We start from the raw sequence: 21,509 nt of genomic DNA, 5'->3' as shown, positions 1-21,509 counted from the left end.
TATACAAATGGCTACTGGGCTTTATGATTGCTCCAAAAGTATCGTCACAGAAGTCTGCACAGGCCATTAAATAAGCAACAACATATGTCTTTTATATAATTTTTCATTTTAAGACTGTCTCTTCTTAACGAAAATTCAATCTAGGCAGAAAAACTTTTATTTTTGCCTGTTCAAACAGCACAGGCTAATCTGGGGCACTTTTCTAAGAACCACCTTAAATGTTTTTACAAGTTCCAGTTATATCCAAATAGTTAAATAAATGAAAACTGGGAGTAAAATAAGAGAAATGGCTTAAAGGCTAGTTAAGACAAGTCAATCTATTACCTTCTGTTACATGTTGCATTTTTAGGCAATTATAAAAAAGTATGGACTACATTAATGGACTAATTCATCGTGTACAATCAAGGACTTAGTGAAAGAAGTTGAAGAATTATGAGTTATATTACGTGGTGAAATCAAAACAGAACTTCATAGAACGAGTCACAATATATCAACTTACCATTGGGGTCAATGATCATACGCTCACCAACGCTCACTGGGTTGGTGTCTGACAAAGTGTTGGAAACCTAAAACACAAACAGTTGAACATATAAGCATAGAGACATGTATCAATGGATGTTCACACATGCTTTTGCCTTAATTTTGACACTAGTAAATAAGTTTAATGTTATTTTTCCCCCTTTTTTGACCATTTTTCATTCTAGATATTAAATCACTACTTCTAGTAAAAAGACATCATAAATTACAAAACCCCGCAAATTCTTATTCTTCACAAGCCTTGACTAATGTGATGTTTCAATGTCCTGAACAAGCACAACTGTGTAAGCCCTGCACTTGTTTATACTGAACTGAGCTTACTACAATTACCAGTTTTATAAAGGTAAAATGGAGAAACGTTATTTTAACCAGTATATTTGCAGCTTGAGTTATTATACTTTTGGTTTTGATCAATGATGCACAAACTATTTTGCATTACTTGTTCATTTTGACTAATAATGTTTTCAGTCTTATAGTACAATAACAATATAAATACTTAATTATGGCAATGCTTTGCTTGTTGTACATAGTCTGGGACAAGCTGATACAGATTCTGCTGTCTATCATGAAAGTAACTGGCTTTTTTCTTCTATACTCGATGTCATACCCTCACGAAACATTCTTTCAGATAATGCAATACTATTTAAACCTAAAACCAATTGTACCCAAGGAATGTCATCCAAAATGCTATAGGCATTTGTCCTAAACCCCCCAAAATGTTGCCCCCCCCCCCCCCCCACCAAAATACCCATAAACAATGCTATTTTCCTAAAATGCCAAAAATAGTGTGTCACGTTCCAAAATAGCAACAAACAAGATATGTGTCAGAAAAACTATGTCCCCCTTCTGCGCCGCTTTGAAGCTATATATTTGACCTTGACCTTTCACCACTCAAAATGTGCAGCTCCATGAGATACACATGCATGCCAAATATATAGTTGCTATCTTCAATATTGCAAAAGTTATGGCAAAATGTTAAAGTTGGAGCAAACAAACACACAAACCAACCAACAGACAGGGCAAAAACAATATGTCCCCCACTATAGTGGTGGGGGACATAAACAGTATTTTTCTGAAAATGCTACAAATTTCCCTGCCCCCGTTAAAGCCTTGATTTAACCAACCACTCTTGTTGAATATCATAGCGACCTACCATTTTGCCCCTCTGCCAGTTGAATGTCCATGCAGGGACACTCTTGGGGACGTTGATACACTCCATCTTCAGGTAATTACTCCTGTACGCCTCCACATTGTCTGGGAACATTCCATCTTCACCCGGGAACGCATAGGCCACTATAATAGGACATAAGGTGTTTTTATGAGTAGAGTTCTGGGGAAACTGGGCAAAAATGCATGTGCATAGAGTCATCCCAGATCAGCCTGTGCAGTCATATTATTCATAGACATAACACAAAGTTTTGTTTTCCTGTTTTGATTACTAATAGTGCAGTTTGTACAACAATTATTTTGTGAATCTGGAATATGTGACAACACTTGGAACTTCAAAAGCCTTCATTTTGCATGAGCAATGAATGAACACAGTTGTACCAATAGAGAAAGATTCATAGTAAAGACTGCTGCCGAATTACAAATGAGCCTTGCTTTGGTAAAATGGGACTTAATGCATGTGCGTAATGTCATCCTAGATTAGCCTGTGCAGTCCACACAGACAAACAAGAGACAACACTTTCCACTTTTATTGTATTTTTCGTCTTTATGAAGCAAAATCGAGTTTGAGGTGAAAGTTTCATCCCTGATTAGCGGGTGGAGACTTCCAATGATATCTGGGACGACACTTTATGCATATGTTGTATGCGTTTTCCCAGAACAAGTCTCATATTGTTTAATTTTGTCATCTAGATCTCTCATCTCGACAATTAGGATATTCCATCGACAAAGGAAAAAGAGCATTTGGTTAGAGTTAATGACAATTAGAACAACTAACAAGTGCTCAGCTTTACAAAGGCACAACACATTTCAGTGCACCAGCTAGGATTTTAAAGGGGCATGGGGGGGGGGGCTATTTTGTCAAATGGGCACTTTCAACGTGCATAATTTTGTCCAAAGGGCATTTTCGAGCCCACTGTCGTATCTGGAATGCTCCCTGATGCATATTAATTTTTATATTATTAATAATTGTTATAGCTTATTATTTCTATTATTATTCAACCATGCAAATAAAATGTCTACAATAAGAAATAAATGAATTAAAATATTATAAGAGATTTATATTTAAAAAAAAAAGGTCACAGTGACCTTGACCTTTGATCTAGGTACCCAACAAGAAATGTGTTTGTCAGAAACACAATGCCCCCTACTGCGCCACTTTGAAATAAAATTTCTATTTATCTTTTGGCAGGTATAGATATCATCTCCCTTTAAAGCGTTATTACTTCCCTTGGATTTTGTCCAATCCAACCAGGGGGGTAGGTCTGTTGACAGTCAAAAATGACAAAGTCAGACATCACTGACAACCAAGGCCTGTGGTTTATCAAAGAGATCATAGCCAGAGTTCATCATGTATGTATGTACATAAGTCCACTGGTATTTAATGAAAACTAGCATTCACAAATTAGAAAAGGTAAATTATATCAAGAGATGTGTTTGTCAGAAACACAATGCCCTCTATTGCGCCGCTTTGAAATAAAATTGCTATTTACCATTTGGCAGGCATAGATATCATCTCCCTTTAAAGCTTATTACTTCCCTTGAATTTTGTCGAATCCAACAGGGGGGGGGGGGGGGGGGGGGGCGTGGACGGTGGGAGGGTCTCACAGTCAATTATGACCATGTAAGACATCCCTAACAATCAAGGCCTGTGGTTCAAAAGAGATCATAGCCAGAGTTTTTTTCTGTTTCATGACTGTGATTGACCACTCGAAATGTGCAGCTCCGTGAGATACACATGCATGCCAAATATATAAAGTGGTTATGTTCAATATTGAATAATTTTCTCCATTTTTAAAGCTTATTACTTCCCTTAAATTTGAATTTTTTACCGTAGACCGTAAAGGATGACCTTTTACCACAATGTGTTTGTCAGAAACACAATGCCGCGTACTGCGCCGCTTTGATTTATTTAACAAAAATATATTCGTGGGCAGGTCAGATAACTATGTCCATTTAAAGCTTATTACTTCCCTTGACTTTGTTTTTTCGCCCTAGACCTTGAAGGATGATGTTCACCTTGAAATTTTACCATTCAAAAAGATCAGCTCCATGAGATACACATGCATGCCAAATATTTAGGTGCTATCTTCAATATTTAAAAAGTTATGGGCAATGTTAAGGTTTTAACACGCCGCCTACGTCGGACAGCGAACTGGCTATGACAATAGCTTGGGTTTTCTCCGAAAACAGCCTCGCTAAAAAATAAAAAATAATAAAAGGGCATGGCGGACCATCTGAACGGCAGGGCCGGGCGCCCTTCCATTTATGCCTAGCTGAAGCACTGCATTTTCAGGTCTGGTATTCAACAGCCCTTTCTTAGACTAAAGAAAAAAGAACAGACTTAGAACTAAGAAAACTACGTTAAGTATTTGATTAAATAATGGCTACACATACTCTTTTTTTCCGAAATATATTGTTCTTAATAATAAATACTTGTGTATTTTGAATGGATTAATTACATATCATATTTCTATTCTTATACCATAAAAACATTTAAAAAAAATAAGAAAATGTGTGAATAAGGGCATAGATCCAACCAACCTGTTGCTGCAAAACGTAAGTATGGTGTCATAGACGTGCCGTATTCATTGGATACGATGCATTGATAGTCTCCGGTCAGTTGCTCGTTAAAATACACACCAATAAACAGAGATCCCGTGTTGGGGTCAAATCTTGCTTCCTTCTCGCGAGCATTTAACTTTTCTCCATTGAATCTCCATTCATACCTGAAACATGCATTGAAACTTGATATAGTCTATCAGCCAGATGGGTTGGGGTGTACCACTCAGGGGGGCAAAACAACACCTATCTTACTTGATTGTATACTCAATATAAAGTAACAAAATGTGTGATAACAATCTCAGTTGGGCAGCTATAAGTTATTATTGATTTGTTTCTATGGCAACCGTCTGGCTTTGACTAAATAGCTAGTTTAGCTAGTATAATTCTCAAATATTTCTTCAAAATTGGTTCTAGAAAAAAAGTTTGGTGTTAAAATGAAGATAATGATTATTACCTAGTATGATCTGCAATTAAATATGCAAATTAGTACCTTTGTATATCTATGAATATTAATGAGATTGCAAGAAAAGTTCCTAAAAACTAGCGAGCCTCCAAAATAGTAGGGTCAATATATGAACAAAAAAAAACTTCAACCACCAAAAAATTGCTATAAAAGGTATTTTAACTGAACCTGGTAGAGTAGAAGCTTCTTTAAAACATATCAAAAGTTTATCACAATCAGACCTCCGGAGAGTTTTTTTTCAAGATGGCCGCCAATACCTATTTATGATCACAACTATGTAACTATACAATCAAATTTGATGAATTTGGTGTCTTTTCCTAAGTTTCAAGGGGCAAAGAACACATAAAGATCATCAGACATTGTTTAAGTGTACAATAGTACTCACAAATCCAACATGGCGTCGAAAATGGCCGCCAAGATGGCCGCCAAAACCTATAAATGATCATAACTTTGTAAATATCCACTCAAACTTGATTATTTTGATGGCTATGCATGGGTTTCATGGGGCAAAAAACACATTTAGATCATCATACATTGTATCAGTTTATTATATTACACCCAAATCCAAAATGGCGTCCAAAATGGCCGCCTAGATATCCACCAAAACCTATTAATGATCATAACTATGTAACTATCCACTCAACTTCAATGGATTTGGTGTCTATACCTATGTTTCAAGGGGCAAAGAACACATAAAGATCATCAGACATTGTTTAAGCTAACAATAGTACACACAAATCCAACATGACGTTTTTTTTTTGGTGGATATGCATAGGTTTCAAGGGGCAAAGAACACATTAAGATTATCCGACATTGTTTAAGTTTACTATATTACACACAAATCCAACATGGCGTCCAAAATGGCCGCCAAGATGGCCACCAAAACTTATTAATGATCATTACTATGTAACTATCCACTCAGATTATATGATTTTGTTGTTTATACCGAGGTTTTGAGGGGTAAATAACACATTTCGATTGGCAGATATAGTTTAAGTTTATTATGTTACACAGAAATCTCACATGGCGTCCAATGACACAATACGAAGGACCGCAAGTCCATTACTTTTGACGTGATGCTTGTTATGTGAAACGCCATAGTATGGAACTGCAGCAATTTCTGGATTTTGACAAGAGGATCGATATTTTTCAGCTTCAGGCAACCCTGAATTGGCAGGGAATGATGCGTATCTTGCATCAGCAAAGACAGTACCATGGGCTGTTGTCAGTCAAATTCTTGCCTATGATTTTTATGTACAATGGGGACAAAGCGTGCATTCTGTCAACATAAGTCTTAGTTTGCAACCTTGCCACAACCTTCACACCATTGTAACGTTTGACCAACCCTTGAATTGGAAAGCTGCCGAAATCATCATTGATAAATGTAATTGTGCACATTGTGACACCAAAATCTGTCCAGAGGGCTTAACGGGACCATCTTATTATTGAAAAGTGCATACACAGCCAGCTTTTAGCAGAAATGAACAAGGAAGATCCAAACATTCAGATGCTGCTGGATCATGCCAAGGATTTGTACTCTTCCCTTTTGAGGGGCAAAACGACGCTAGCAGATGATATGTTATGCGATTTTGATCAAACTCGAGAGGGCTACAGAGAAGTAGACACATGAAATTGTCCAGACCTCAAAGACAAGCATAGTATGGCTGAATTATTAGCTTATGATTAACAATTCAATGGTGTTGACTAAAGCATATCGTACTGGGTGTTGGTTGATGCATAAGGCATTGCCCAAATTGCTATCCATCTTTGCTGCTGCTAGATACATTACCTGCAATCTGCGTATTACTACATATATCTGCAGCAAATAAGCAACCTAGAGAAAACGCACCCGGACGTTTATCGAAAGTTCGGTATGGGTTTTCACGTTGTTTGTAGGAGCCATCAGTGCTGGACTGGGCTAGGACATGATCTTGTTATTGAGCAAACATTGATGATGTTTTTATATAGCACATGTGATCTAACTCGCGGCAGTGGAATGACTGATGAAATGCAAACCCCTTGGACCCTATCTGCAACATCCGAGCACAACAGTGCGATTCAGGATTTCACAGACCTGACCTATACTACAAGTCCACAACACAAAGACTCAATTGAAGCGTTCATCAAATGGGATTCTTCTGCTCTAGAGAAAATGCAGACACAGATTACAACCTGATCACCATACACAGCTGACCCTACTCTCAGAAACACGGTCAATGAGATAGTGGCTGGGTCACATGTGAATGTTCATGCAATTGAGGCAGTTGGGAAAACGATTATAAGAGATATCATAGGAAAGTTGATCTTTGCTTATAAATTCACGAGAAATACAGAGCCAAATCTCTTATGAATATGAATAGCTTGGCTGTTAAGATCGCTTCTGACAGTGCTTTTGATCCTGCTTTTCTATTCCAGCGTTTCCTGATGGTGTCAAAATATGGAGATCCTTCCCTGGCAGTCGTATTGTCTTATGAACTGAGCTCCCATCCTGTTGCCTTCTTTGAAGCCAAGAACATACTTTGTACAGCAGATAAGCCTCTGATCACTCAGGAAATTTGAGAGTATGCTGTAGACACATCATGTGAGGCTGTGATGAACTGTATTCATGAAACAGATACATGATGATGGCACTTTGCTACATCGTTGGCCATGGAGAAGGGCGACTCATATAACGCAATAGCCGAGTCTTATGTAGATTTAGTGAAAGGCATTACGGACAAGCGACAGTGGGGTTCGATGGCTACGAAGACGGTGATTATAGCAAAGACAAAACGCACCGGAAACGTGAATCATATTGTGAGTTTCAGCAAAGAAACAGAATGCTCATGTAAAAAAGGAAGACTTTTTGTCTCGTGACAGAAACAAGGCCGACATGATTGCTCTGATCAGCACAACTCTGACGAAAATGGGATGCTATGTTGTTCTGTCTTCAGGGGATGCAGACGTTCAAATTGTTAAATACAGTATAATGATCCCGTCGTAGCACCACAACGTTGGTGGGCGAGGATACAGATTTGCTCATCTTGATCCTGCATTACTCCGAAAGGGACAATAAGACCATCTACTTCCGCTTGTATGAAAATAAATAGTCAAAGGAACGCAAAGTGTATAATATTAACCTTTTGAAAGAACTCGTGTTTATTCAGGCTGTAATAAATCTTCAATGATTTTCAGCAACGATAAAAAATCGAGTCTACAGAAGTTAGTAAAACCTGATCCTATCATGAAGTCATGTGCTGGTTCATTCTCTCTTCCAAATGTCGTAAATTGGATTTTATGAGGATTTAACTCCTTAGTGATAACCTCAATTCGATTAAAGTGTTTCTTGTCTCCTAAACTATGGCATTTTACATAACAACCATAACGTTTGAGTAACAAGTTATGGACTTGTGGTCCTTCGTATTGTGTTGATGGCCATTTTGGACGCCGTGTTGGATTTCTGTGTAACATTATTAGCTTACATTTTGACTGATGATATTAATGTGATATTAATGTGTTGTTTGCTCTCTAAAACCTGGGTTTATACACCAAATTCATCAAATTTGAGTGGATAATTTCATAGTTATATTTTATAATCATAAATATGTTTTGGCGGCCATCTTGGCGGCCATTTTGGATGCTGTGTTGGATTTGTGTGTAATATACTAAACTTAAACAATGTCTGATGATCTTAATGGATTCTTTGCCCCCTGAAACCTATGTATAGACACCAAAATCGTCAAATTTGAGTGGATAGTAACATAGTTATGATCATTTTATAGGTTTTGGCGACCATCTTTGCGGCCATCTTGGCGGCCATTTAGGACGCCATGTTAAATTTCTGTGTAACATAATTAACTTACACTTTGTGTGATGATATTAATGTGTTCTTTGCCCCCTGAAACCTGGGTATAGACAACAAAATCATCAAATTTAAGTTGATATATACATAGTTATGATCATAAATAGGTTTTGGCGGTCATTTTGGCGGTCATTTTCGACGCCATGTTGAGTTTGTGTGTACTAAATTAAACTTTAACAGTTTCTTATGATCATTATGTGTTCTTTGCCCCTTGAAATATAGGTATAAACACCAAATTCATCAAATTTGATTGGATAGTTACATAGTTATGATCATTAATAGGTCTCGGCGGCCATCTTGGCGGCCATCTTGAAAAAAAAACTTTCCGGAGGTCCGATTGTGGTTAACTTTTAATATGTTTTTAAGGACCTTCTACTCTACCAGGATCAGTTAAAATACGTTTTGTAGCAATTTTTGGGGGGTCAAAGTGTATATTGACCCTACTTCGGTTCAATTTCTCCCAGACAATTTATGAAAATTAAGCTGATTGAGGCCCCATCTTCAAAGGAGAAAAAAATACCAAAAGCTGCCAGTACCAGACTGCTATTTTCATTTTTCATATGCTACTGGCATGCATCTTCCAAGATATATAGGTGTAGTTTTGCCCCCCTTACTGGCACACCCCACCTCAATTTTGGGTACTTGGCTGAAGGGCTAATAATACAGCCACCTTTTAAACTTGAAATTAACAGTCGACTTTAAAACTTGAAGATAAACAGTCACCTTTCTCACAGACTGCAATTTCAATCAATCACATTACAAAGTGAAGCTTTGATAATCCTAATGCCTTATAATTGAACCCAATTTTACTAAGTTCAAATAGAAACAAATCATTTGTGAAGTACTAGAATTGTTGCATGTGTAGACAACATGATACCGTAACAATTAGTTTATATCCCTGAATGCAATTACAACCTAGGTTTAAGTGCATACAACTTAAAAAGCTGTATTAAATAAAACTGGTAAGTAACAACAAATAACACAACCTTGCCTTCATTCTGTAGACTTACTTGAGTGGTGCAGACCCAGTCGCAACACAAGAGAACGTGCGGTTGTTGCCCTTATGGATGTACTCGAGGGGTTTAGGCCAGTAATTGCCCTGTGGTATGGAGATCTTGGGTGGAGTCTCCCCTAGAATAGAAGTGGTAAAGTTAGGGGCAGGGTCAAGGATGAATTGAGCTGGCTTTGGGAAAACTGGGCTAAATGCATGTGCCAAAAGTGTTGTGCCAGATTAGCCTGTGAAGTCCGCACAGGCTAATCCGGGATGACACTTTCCACCAATAATGGATTTTTCTTTAGAAGATAATTCCTTTTGCCCAAAAGTACTACATGTATAAAAGTGGAATGTCTCCTCCCAGATTAGCAAGTGCAGATTGCACAAATTAATCAAGGATGATATGTTACACACATGCATTAATCAAAGTTTTCCCTGAATGTGTGACTCAAATGTTTACCACATGGTTATTTATATCTTTACAGTATTAATATAAAACTAAAATTAAAGCATGAACATATTCATATACTGTTATGTTCAATATATTAGTTTCCATAATATAATTAAAAGAAATAGATCAATTACAAGACTATTGCCGAGCAATATAGTCCCCTAACGGCTCCACCATTGTCAGAAATTCCACCATTGTCAGAATAATTTTTGTTGTTGTTGCCATAGCAACCAGAATTTTTGACGTAGGAACAAAATGAAATAACCTGCCTAATGTCCATATTGCCATCTATCCATGTTTCAAGTTTCATGACAAAATATTAAGAACTTGTAAAGTTATCGCAGGATCAAAAAAACAACCATTTTCAGCAGTATTTCTAGTCTATTTGTTGCCATAGCAACCCGAATTTTTTATGTAGGAAAAAAATGAAATGACGTGCATAATGTCCAAATTGCAATCTATCAATCTTTCACTTTTCATGAAAAAATATTAAGAACTTTTAAAGTTACCGCAGGATCCAGAAAAGTGTTACTGACTGACGGACTGACAGACAGAGCACAAACCATAAGTCCCCTCCGGTGAAACCGGTAGGGGACAATAAAGGAATATTCTATTACGTTACATTGACATAATTATATGCATAAAGGAAACCAAGAATTATCAAAGGTCGCCATGGCACATTGGCATACATGCCATACGTCCCGATCTCGGCGGGACAGTCCCGCTTTTGGGCCCTTTGTCCCGCCGTCCCAATATGCGACGATTTGTCCCGACATTCGTAAAAAATGATGTAAGGTCTATAGATTCCCAATAAAATTCGCTATTCAAGCTCTGTTTCGCTAACACTTACCCCCGCTAATCCCTTTATTGCCCCCAATTAACAATCCGATTCTACTTATCGTGTGTACCAGTGTTGTTTATGACACCTTATCAGCGATTTATCGGCTAATAATTGATTTCATCAGGCATTCACACCATGGTGGTCTTCAAGATAGTGATCGCTTATTGCTATCGATAGTTGTATTATAATGAAATAAATGTTTAAAATGTGTTTATTTTTGTATTTGTTTGAAACGTCTTGTAAAATTAACTCTACGTCATTAATGAGTCTTTTACATTCAATGTTTAGTTCATAAATAGCGGGATATACCAAAATCGCAACAAACAGTCCAATAAGTGATACCAATCCTGTCTAGTGTAATTGGGTGTAATTGTAATAAAAACAACGAGGTGCTATGTATGACAGTTTGACCCTACTCCAATTAAGCTAAAAACCACGAGGTGCTATGTATGACAGTTTGACCCTACTCCAATTAAGCCGCGACAATTGACAAGTAACAAACTGCGCATGGATACATGCTTAAAAAAACATCGCAACAAACAGTAAAAGTGGTACCCATCTTGTCTTGTGTTATTGTAATAAAAACAACGTGTTGTTATTCATGACAGTTTGACACTACCCCAATACAGCGCCTGACAATTCACAATTCAGTTTAATATGTGTATATAAGAAGAAAACAAAATATGATTATTAACATTAGAGAAAAATAATTCGAGTAAAGCATCCATAGACTTCTTTAATTTGTCCTTTTGTTTTTGTTGGTGTAAAAACGGTTGAGGCGTTGTTGACAGTTAAAATGAACACAAAGACGGTTTGCTTCCACCAAAAACCTACCTCGGAAATGTGTACGGCCGCGCATTCTATGTGTAACTGATGTAAGTGTTCGGTAGATAGTTTACTGTAACCTGTACTTTCAGTGTACGGGATAGCCTCCCCTGCGTTAATGTTTGCCATTGAATTTAATATAATGAGTATTGTTATCGTAATGTTCTAATTTGTACTATAAAAAGATGAATATTATCTTCGTTGAATATTATCTTCGTTGTTTGCTATTGTATTATTTTCTAAAACTGTTATTGTTCTGTTTTAGATTCCATGCTTCATATCAGATGTTTTATGTCTTGAATAAAAGTATCAAGAGTATTTGTAAGTACTATACTGACTACAGTAAAGGTGGAATGATAAATCGTTTTAGGTGTCCCGCTTTTTGGTCAAATGTCCCGACAATTTTTTATGGAATGTCCCGCTTTGGCCCTAAAAAATTATGGCATGTATGCACATTGGGTATCATTATGCACTGAATGTCATGGGTTCGATCCCCAGTGTGGGGGCGTTTACATCTCCCCATTGATACCAAGTACTGGTTAAAGTCCCAGAAAAAATGCTGGACAGAATTTCAAATAAGCCGTTGGCTTTCGATGCAATCAAGCTAAAGTAAATATATTTAAACTAAACTTATAAACAAAGGAAATAGTTCAAGAGTGTAATTTAAATAGCAATATCAAATACCAAACTATAATGAAGTGAATACAAATTAGGAACTCTTGATTTGAAATTAACTGTTCTTATCTATATGTATCATTCCAATAAAACTGTTTCCAAATATTTTCATAGATACAACTGTAGTATCTGTACACTGACATCCCTTTGTTCATGTATAAGCTACATTTTTTTATGTTAACTCTATGCCATATGCTCACATGTGTATATACTAAATTTATTGTATTATATGTATGTGCGACCTTAAAGGGCATAATAAAGATGAAAAGGTTCGTTCAATGTTTTAGTCATTCAGCATAGAAGAAAAGTTAACGACAAGGCGAAAGCAGAACTTGATTGTTTTCGGAAAAAACTGTTAATATCCATTAACAAGTAAGCTTTTCTCACTAAAATTGTTTAACCAATGGAAGTCAATCTTCAAGATCTCAACCAAGCAACAAAAAATTACCCACATATTCACTTTTTTATATTGATGACTTAGAATAAATACGATAACTCTAAAAAATTGATTGCAAAAAATCTGTAAAGTTGTGTCTCTATTTGTAATATTGCATAAATCATAGAAGGTAAACTTACTGGCTTCTATACAGGAAGTAATCACCACACAACATATGATTGCAGACAAGTACATTTTGACATCAGGTTGTTGACGAGCCTGAAAATAAGTTGGAATTGATGACATAGCATATATTAATGACGAAAATGCACTGACTTTAAATAAGGGGTCATGCGTGTATAAGACTTAAGTTAAAGAAATATGAAAACAAATTCAAAATCTTTTAGTAGTTTATCCAGTTTACTACGTTTTTGTTTATTTCAAATATGTTTACATTAAGTGCGTATGTTGATTTCAGACGTAATATTGTCGCAAATCTCTCCTTGCGGTTCGTCACACGTATTTCTCTAGTGATATTGTTTTGCCTAATGGTAAACCCAACAAAGTTAAGAGATACTGTCCATATTGACTGAACAAATTGGGTCGTGTCTACATTGGATCCTAAATAAATTGCTACAATGGATACCAAATCTATATATTTGCAGCATCGTTTACGACAATGTTTGATTTGTGTTTAATAAATTATTTGAAAAGAAAATCGCTGTTGATAAAGACCAAATTTGGATTAAAGGGTGTTAAAGTATCAATAAAACTGTTGATATGCACAATGGCTACCAGTAAAATCTGTCTTTTCAACCGAAGTACCGCTCGTCAAAACAAAATTGTATCTATTCTAGACGATTTCAAGAATCTAGCCAGCTGTATTGATACTTACCAAATTTGGATCCATTCTAGACAAAAAAATTCAAGAGTCTAGCCAGCTCTTTTGAAAGAGTCTAGCCATCTCTATTGATACCGAAATTGGATCCGTTCTAGACGATTTCAAGAGTCTAGTCAGCTCTCTTGATGCTTACCAAAATTGGATCAATTCTAGATGATTTCAATAGTTAAAGCGGGTATATACGATTTTGTCAAATATTTATGAATTTATATAAACTGTGTAAAAAACTTATTATATATATATTTCAATATAAATTAAAATAAAAGTTAAGAAGAACATATGTCGAAAAATGCGAAATAAGCCAGATATTTAATTCTGAAATTGAAAACGGCTGTACAGCCGAATTCGCCAGCATGTATACCATACATGTACGATGTGCATCTAAACTTTGTCTTTGCTGCATTTTATGAAATTCGGCTTTAATGTATAATTTTTCTTGCCTATTCTGTGTTATTGTAACATATTTTATCAATATATTACAATTAAACACATATAAAAAATCGTATATACCCGCTTTAACCAGCTATATTGAAACTTACCGAAATTGTATCCATTCTAGACGATTTCAAGAGTTAGCCAGCTCTATTGATACTTGCCAAAATGGAATCCATACGACAATTTCAAGAGTCTAGTTCTATTGATACTTACCGAAATTGGATCCATTCTAGACGATTTCAAGAGTCTGGCCAGCTCTATTGATACTTACTAAAATTGGGATCCATTCTAGACGTTTTCAAGAGTTAGCCAGCTCCATTGATACTTACCAAAATGGGATCCATTCTAGACGATTTCAAGAGTATTGCCAGCTCTATTGATACTTACCGAATTTGGGATCCATTCTAGATGATTTCAAGAGTCGAGCCAGCTCTATTTATAATTACCGAAATTGGATCCATTCTAGACGATTTCAAGAGTATAGCCAGCTCTATTGATACTTACTAAAATTGGGATCCATTCTAGACGCTTTCAAGAGTTAGCCAGCTCCATTGATACTTACCAAAATGGGATCCATTCTAGACGATTTCAAGAGTATAGCCAGCTCTATTTATACTTACCAAAATTGGATCCATTCTAGACGATTTCAAGAGTATTGCCAGCTCTATTGATACTTACCGAATTTGGGATCCATTCTAGATGATTTCAAGAGTCGAGCCAGCTCTATTTATAATTACCGAATTTGGGATCCATTCTAGATGATTTCAAGAGTCTAGCCAGCTCTATTTATACTTACCGAAATTGGATCCATTCTAGACGATTTCAAGAGTCTAGCCAGCTCTATTTATACTTACCGAAATTGGATCCATTCTAGACGATTTCAAGAGTCTAGCCAGCTCTATTTATACTTACCAAAATTGGATCCATTCTAGACGATTTCAAGAGTATAGCCAGCTCCCTTGATGGTTACCAAAATTTGATCCCGTCTAGACGATTTCAATAGTTAACCAGCTCTATTGATACTTACCGAATTTGGATCCATTCTAGACGATTTCAAGAGTCTAGCCAGCTCTATTTATACTTACCAAAATTTGATCCATTCTAGACGATTTCAAGAGAATAGCCAGCTGTATTGATACTTACCAAAATGGGATCCATTCTAGACGATTTCAAGAGAATAGCCAGCTGTATTGATACTTACCAAAATGGGATCCATTCTAGACAATTTCAAGAGTCTAGCCAGCTCTATTGATACTTACCAAAATTGGATCCATTCTAGACAATTTCAAGAGTCTAGCCAGCTGTTTTGATACTTACCGAATTTGGATCCATTCTATACGATTTCAAGAGTCTAGCCAGCTCCATTGATACTTACCAAAATGGGATCCATTCTAGACGATTTCAAGAGTTGAGCCAGCTCTATTTATACTTACCGAAATTGGATCCATTCTATACGATTTCAAGAGTCTAGCCAGCTCTATTTATACATACCAAAATTTGATCCATTCTAGACGATTTCAAGAGAATAGCCAGCTGTATTGATACTTACCAAAATGGGATCTATTCTAGACGATTTCAATAGTATAGCCAGCTCTATTGATACTTACCGAATTTGGGATACATTCTAGACGATTTCAAGAGTTGAGCCAGATCTATTTATACTTACCGAAATTGGATCCATTCTAGACGATTTCAAGAGTCTAGCCAGCTCTATTTATACTTACCAAAATTGGATCCATTCTAGACGATTTCAAGAGTATAGCCAGCTCCCTTGATGGTTACCAAAATTTGATCCCGTCTAGACGATTTCAATAGTTAACCAGCTCTATTGATACTTACCGAATTTGGATCCATTCTATACGATTTCAAGAGTCTAGCCAGCTCTATTTATACTTACCAAAATTTGATCCATTCTAGACGATTTCAAGAGAATAGCCAGCTGTATTGATACTTACCAAAATGGGATCCATTCTAGACGATTTCAAGAGAATAGCCAGCTGTATTGATACTTACCAAAATGGGATCCATTCTAGACAATTTCAAGAGTCTAGCCAGCTCTATTGATACTTACCAAAATTGGATCCATTCTAGACAATTTCAAGAGTCTAGCCAGCTGTTTTGATACTTACCGAATTTGGATCCATTCTATACGATTTCAAGAGTCTAGCCAGCTCCATTGATACTTACCAAAATGGGATCCATTCTAGACGATTTCAATAGTATAGCCAGCTCTATTGATACTTACCGAATTTGGGATCCATTCTAGACGATTTCAAGAGTTGAGCAAGCTCTATTTATACTTACCGAAATTGGATCCATTCTATACGATTTCAAGAGTCTAGCCAGCTCTATTTATACTTACCAAAATTTGATCCATTCTAGACGATTTCAAGAGAATAGCCAGCTGTATTGATACTTACCAAAATGGGATCCATTCTAGACGATTTCAAGAGTATAGCCAGCTGTATTGATACTTACCAAAATGGGACCCATTCTAGACAATTTCAAGAGTCTAGCCAGCTCTATTGATACTTACCAAAATTTGATCCATTCTAGACGATTTCAAGAGTCTAGCTAGCTCTATTGATACTTACTTAAATTGAATCCATTCTAGACGTTTTCAAGAGTTAGCCAGCTCCATTGATACTTACCAAAATGGGATCCATTCTAGACGATTTCAAGAGTATAGCCAGCTCTATCGATACTTACCGAATTCGGATCCATTCTAGACGATTTCAGCAATACACTGCGCTGATAAGCCCTTCACAGTTTTCTCTAATTAACGAGTACATGTATATATAAAAACCATTACAGGAACATTGTAGTATCAATGTGTTTATTATCACATGTATGAGTTATATAATATATATATATATATATATATATATATATATATATATGTATTTACTATGCAGCTTTATAGTATTTATAGGATGTAACATCTTTCAACAAAAATATGTGTTTTTGAATAGTTAGTTGAGTGGAAATTAAATGGCTATTTTCCTTTTTTGTTTAATTTGGCTGAAATGTGATGATAATGTTTAAAGTAAATAAACTACCTAATTGCTTAACATAATCATAATTAATTTGAATACAATTAAGCATGAACTGGGTTTAGCTTTTGAGCCGTTTTGGCGGAAAAGCCCTAGGATAACATTCAAATCCTGATTTTACGCAATGATGTTCGATCCATTATTTCCATTTTTGATTAATACGGTCAACAGTAATAGCGTTTCAACCACTATTTGTTCCATGGTCGTGACTGCGATTAATTAAACTAATACTGTTGATAATGGGCGATTTCCGAGCCACTTTATCCAAACTGAAACTTATTACCAGCCCGTATGAAATTTAAAAATAAATATTATCCAATATCAATGGGCAACCAATCATACTGGAGCAACACGAGTTTTATCTCTATGTATTGTCGACTGTGTTATCTGTAGCATGTGACTATTGTTAGATTTTGTTGGGTATCCGTTTTATATTAATTAAAATGTATTCAAATGCCATTTCTTTTACTGGTTGTGGGCATTTATTCAAGTTGCGTTCGATGAATCCCAGAGTTTGTGAAGCTTTCTTGGTTGCGTTATCGATACGAGTGTTTAATTTCAGATTATCACAAAGATCGACTCCTAAGTAAGGGGGATGTTAAAGATTTTCGAGGGTTTCGTTATTTATAGTATAGTTGTAGTCTTTTCTTAGTGGAGTTGGAGATATTCATGATGGCGCATTTTTTAACATTAAACTCCATCTGCCAAGATTTGCTCCAATATAGGTTTATATTTTCCATATTGACAATGAGTTTCATGTAAACCTGATGAATATTATTATGTGTATGTTCCTCTTGTGTATAATTTTTTACCCTGTTAATCACTAGTATTAAATATTAATACTATCGGATACAGAGAGGTTTGTAAATAACTTTCAAATAATCAGAACCGTATATAGTGATATTTATCTTAATTATTAAATAAAGGCTGTTTTTTTCCGTTATTTTATTATTTAAATCTATAAATTTGTATTGCAATTATGGTGTGTAGTTAATTTTAAACTTCTAAGTTGAATAACTGTGCTAAATTTCTCTGTACATGATTCTAAGATCTGTTTACATCTTACTTATAGGTCAACCCTCAGCAGATTGAACAGCTGTTTTCAGGCATATATACAGCTGTAGGTCTAGTAATTACTAATTTTTCCACTCACTTTAACACTCCAGTCCTTGTAAACATTATCTACTATGGTGGAAAGTGTACGCAGTCATTTTAAATTGCTGGTATAGGTAAAAGTGAAGTATTCTAGTAAGAATATATTAATTTATTTAAATTGTTGTGTTTAGGGTATACAAAAGAAATTAAATCTCAGGAGCAATTTTTCTCTACAGAGGGAGTATGTAACAGGGTATTCACAAACACTCATCCTTAATCAAATCACATCAAAACGAATTTATTGTCAGTATGAAATAACATGTATATAACATATGCTATGTATAGCTGTTTACCAAACTAACAAGCAGTAACAAATTGCAACACATCAATAATACATGGCATACATAAGAAATAGTTATTCTAATAAAGCACAATAAAAACACAATTAAAGCAGTATTCCTATAGGACATTATTCAAATGTAAGCAGAAATATAATATCAGTACTATACATTCAAAATTAAGAGCTGTTTAAAAGATTGTTGATGTTGACACAAGGAAGGGGCCTAAGGTACCATAAAAAGAAATGGTGTAAAAATGCTTACAGAGAAAATAGAACACAATAGTGCCACAAAATAAAAAGGGAAATTATCACCTCAAACCAGATTTGAAGGAAAATGATCAGCAAATTTCACACAATATAAGCAACAAAATACAACACTGATGAATAAAAAATAAAATATAATTATAAAAGCAAAATAATACAATACTAATGCTGAAATGATTATCCCGCATGTGTAACTAGCACTATTTCAGAGCTTCAAAGGCAAATGATGAGCAAAGAAGCATTGATTAATGCTACATACATACAGTACTACAAGTTCTTCAACAAGATATCAAATGAAATGAACGAAATAAGACAACAACAGCAAACTGTTGTAGTGTCACTAGTATTATATATACATACTGTTAAGCTCAAAGAAAACAAAAGCAAAAAAAGCATCAGAATGCAAACCTAATAAAGCAAATGAAAAAATCAAGATGCAAATTTCTCAGAGAAAGCAAAAAGCAAAGAGGCAACACAATGAAAACAAAACAAAACACCAGTTTTATAAATAATTATAACTACTTATCCAATCAAGAGAGATTCAGTGTGATGAATGAGTGAGCTACCATATATTAATAATGGAGAATGCTTTTTAGGTGAGCTGATTTCAGATACATATTTATGGTTTTATATATCTGAAACATTTGATTCATTTCGTTACTAAACCTTGCAAGAGGTACAAGCATTTTTCATTTGCTTAAACCTACTATCTTTAGTTTCTTTCTTCATATGGTAACTGGTGAGTCATTTTATTATTTTAAGTGTATTTACTTGTATACTTGTTAAAATTGTAATCATTATATTATTTGAATGATATTGTATTTATCAATTATCTGATTTATAATTTATGATAATACTTATAATACTTTATTTTATCATAGTTCATACCATTATCAATTATATAATTAAAACTAGGCGTAAGCATTCTTGAGTTATCATCCGGAAATCATTTTACTGTTTCGAGTCAGTGTGACCTTGACCTTTGACCTAGTGACCTGAAAATCGAAAGGGTCATTTGCCAGTCATGATCAATGTATATATGAAGTTTCATGATCCTAGGCGTAAGCATTCTTGAGTTATCATCCGGAAACCATTTTACTATTTCGAGTCACTAGGCCCATGACCTTTGACCTGGTGACCTGAAAATCAATATGGGTCATCTGCCAGTCATGATCAATGTTCCTATGAAGTTTCATGATCCTAGGCCTAAGCGTTCTCATCCAGAAACCATCTGGTGGACGAACCGACGGACCGACATGTGCAAAACAATATACCCCCTCTTCTTCAAAGGGGGGCTTGATAAAAGTTGGCAACTATAACCCCTTGTGTCAATACACAAACCCCGCTACATACCGGTAACCAAACTGAAATACCTGTGTATTTAACTTAACAGTTAAAAACACCATTTTTCAAAAGTGTATATTTTACATGAAAAATAAATAAAAATGCTAAGAATATCAAAACACATACTTTCTAAAATTTAAAACAGTAACATTACATCATTGTTTCATCATTTAGTAGTAAGTCTGCACATTGGCCTTTAACCAAAAAACAACAACACATTGCCATGGTAATTATGGCAGTACTTATTATTTTCACTAGTTTGTATGTTTATAGTCAAACCGGAGTATGTACTGAGAAAAATTATAAAAGTTGTTAAAGATAAAAAATGGATCAATAATGTTTTTTTAAATAGGTCCCAAAGGGCCTGTGTCGTTCAAACAAATACCATACAATATTCAGATGCAACCTCAATTGCAGGCTCCTTATCTTTGTTGTTTAGGTCTAGGATAATAATAATTTTTATAACATGCATATAAGGAAAACGCCATGGTCCCCAGTGTATAACTAGACACAAATTGAAAATCAAATCTTGGTTGAACCCTCAACAGGGATAGAACCACTGACAACTGGAGTACTGGAGTAAAAGTCTACTGCTTTGACCACTCGGTCATTTGTGGTCATACAATGTGGAAGGTATTTTAAACTTTATATAAGCAATTCTCGTAGTTTCACAAAATATAACAACGACAACAGAACTTTCCATATTATTCAATCGTTTTGCATTGCAATGTTTTATAATTTTATAAACCACTATAGTGGTGGGGGACATAAAAATCTTAAACAATTTTGACAATTTACCAAAACTTGAAAAGGCCCCTTTAATAAAAAGCAAAAAGGTGTGGCTTATTTTCATCCCAGGGACATTATATGATCAATCAAAAATATTTTGACAATGTACAGAATGAATCCGAATTCGGTCAGTATCAACAAGGCTGGCTAAACGCTTGAAAATGTCCAGATTGGATCCAATTTTGTTAAGTATCAATACGGCTAGACTCTTGAAATTGTTAGAATGGATCCAATTTTGGCAAGTAACAATAGTGCTGGGTACACTCTTGAAAATGTCCAGAATGGATCCAATTTTTGTAAGTATCAATAGATCTGGCTTCACTCTTGAAAATGTCCAGAATGGATCAAAATTCGGTCAATTTCAACAGGACTGGATACACTCTTGCAAATGTCCAGAATGGATCGAGTTTTGGTCAATATCAATAGAGCTGGCTACACACTTGAAATTCTCCAGGATGGATCCAATTTTGGTTAGTATCAATAGAGCTGGCTAGACTCTTACAATTTCCAAAATGGATCCAATTTTTAAGTATCAATAGAGCTGGCTAGACTC

The 21,509-nt window shown here is 35.4% G+C and overlaps 2 protein-coding genes across 12 annotated transcripts in view; both read right to left on the bottom strand.

The window, feature by feature from the left end:
- The window catches only part of LOC127858464 (neurofascin-like), a 254,106-nt gene that overhangs the window by 124,832 nt on the left and 107,765 nt on the right, over window positions 1–21,509 (bottom strand). The window lies entirely within an intron of this gene.
- Window positions 1–21,509, bottom strand: part of LOC127857451 (uncharacterized) — a 295,553-nt gene that overhangs the window by 268,343 nt on the left and 5,701 nt on the right. The window contains exons 7-8 of the mRNA XM_052393846.1: window positions 13,190–13,280; window positions 12,936–13,014 (exon numbers count right to left, since the gene is read on the bottom strand). Of these exons, the coding sequence (XP_052249806.1) occupies window positions 12,936–13,014; window positions 13,190–13,280 (170 nt within the window). The remainder of the gene's footprint in view (window positions 1–12,935; window positions 13,015–13,189; window positions 13,281–21,509) is intronic.

The sequence above is a fragment of the Dreissena polymorpha genome, chromosome 14 (genome assembly GCF_020536995.1).
Source record: "Dreissena polymorpha isolate Duluth1 chromosome 14, UMN_Dpol_1.0, whole genome shotgun sequence".
NCBI lineage: Eukaryota > Metazoa > Mollusca > Bivalvia > Myida > Dreissenidae > Dreissena > Dreissena polymorpha.
This window is presented reverse-complemented; position numbering and strand designations above follow the sequence as displayed.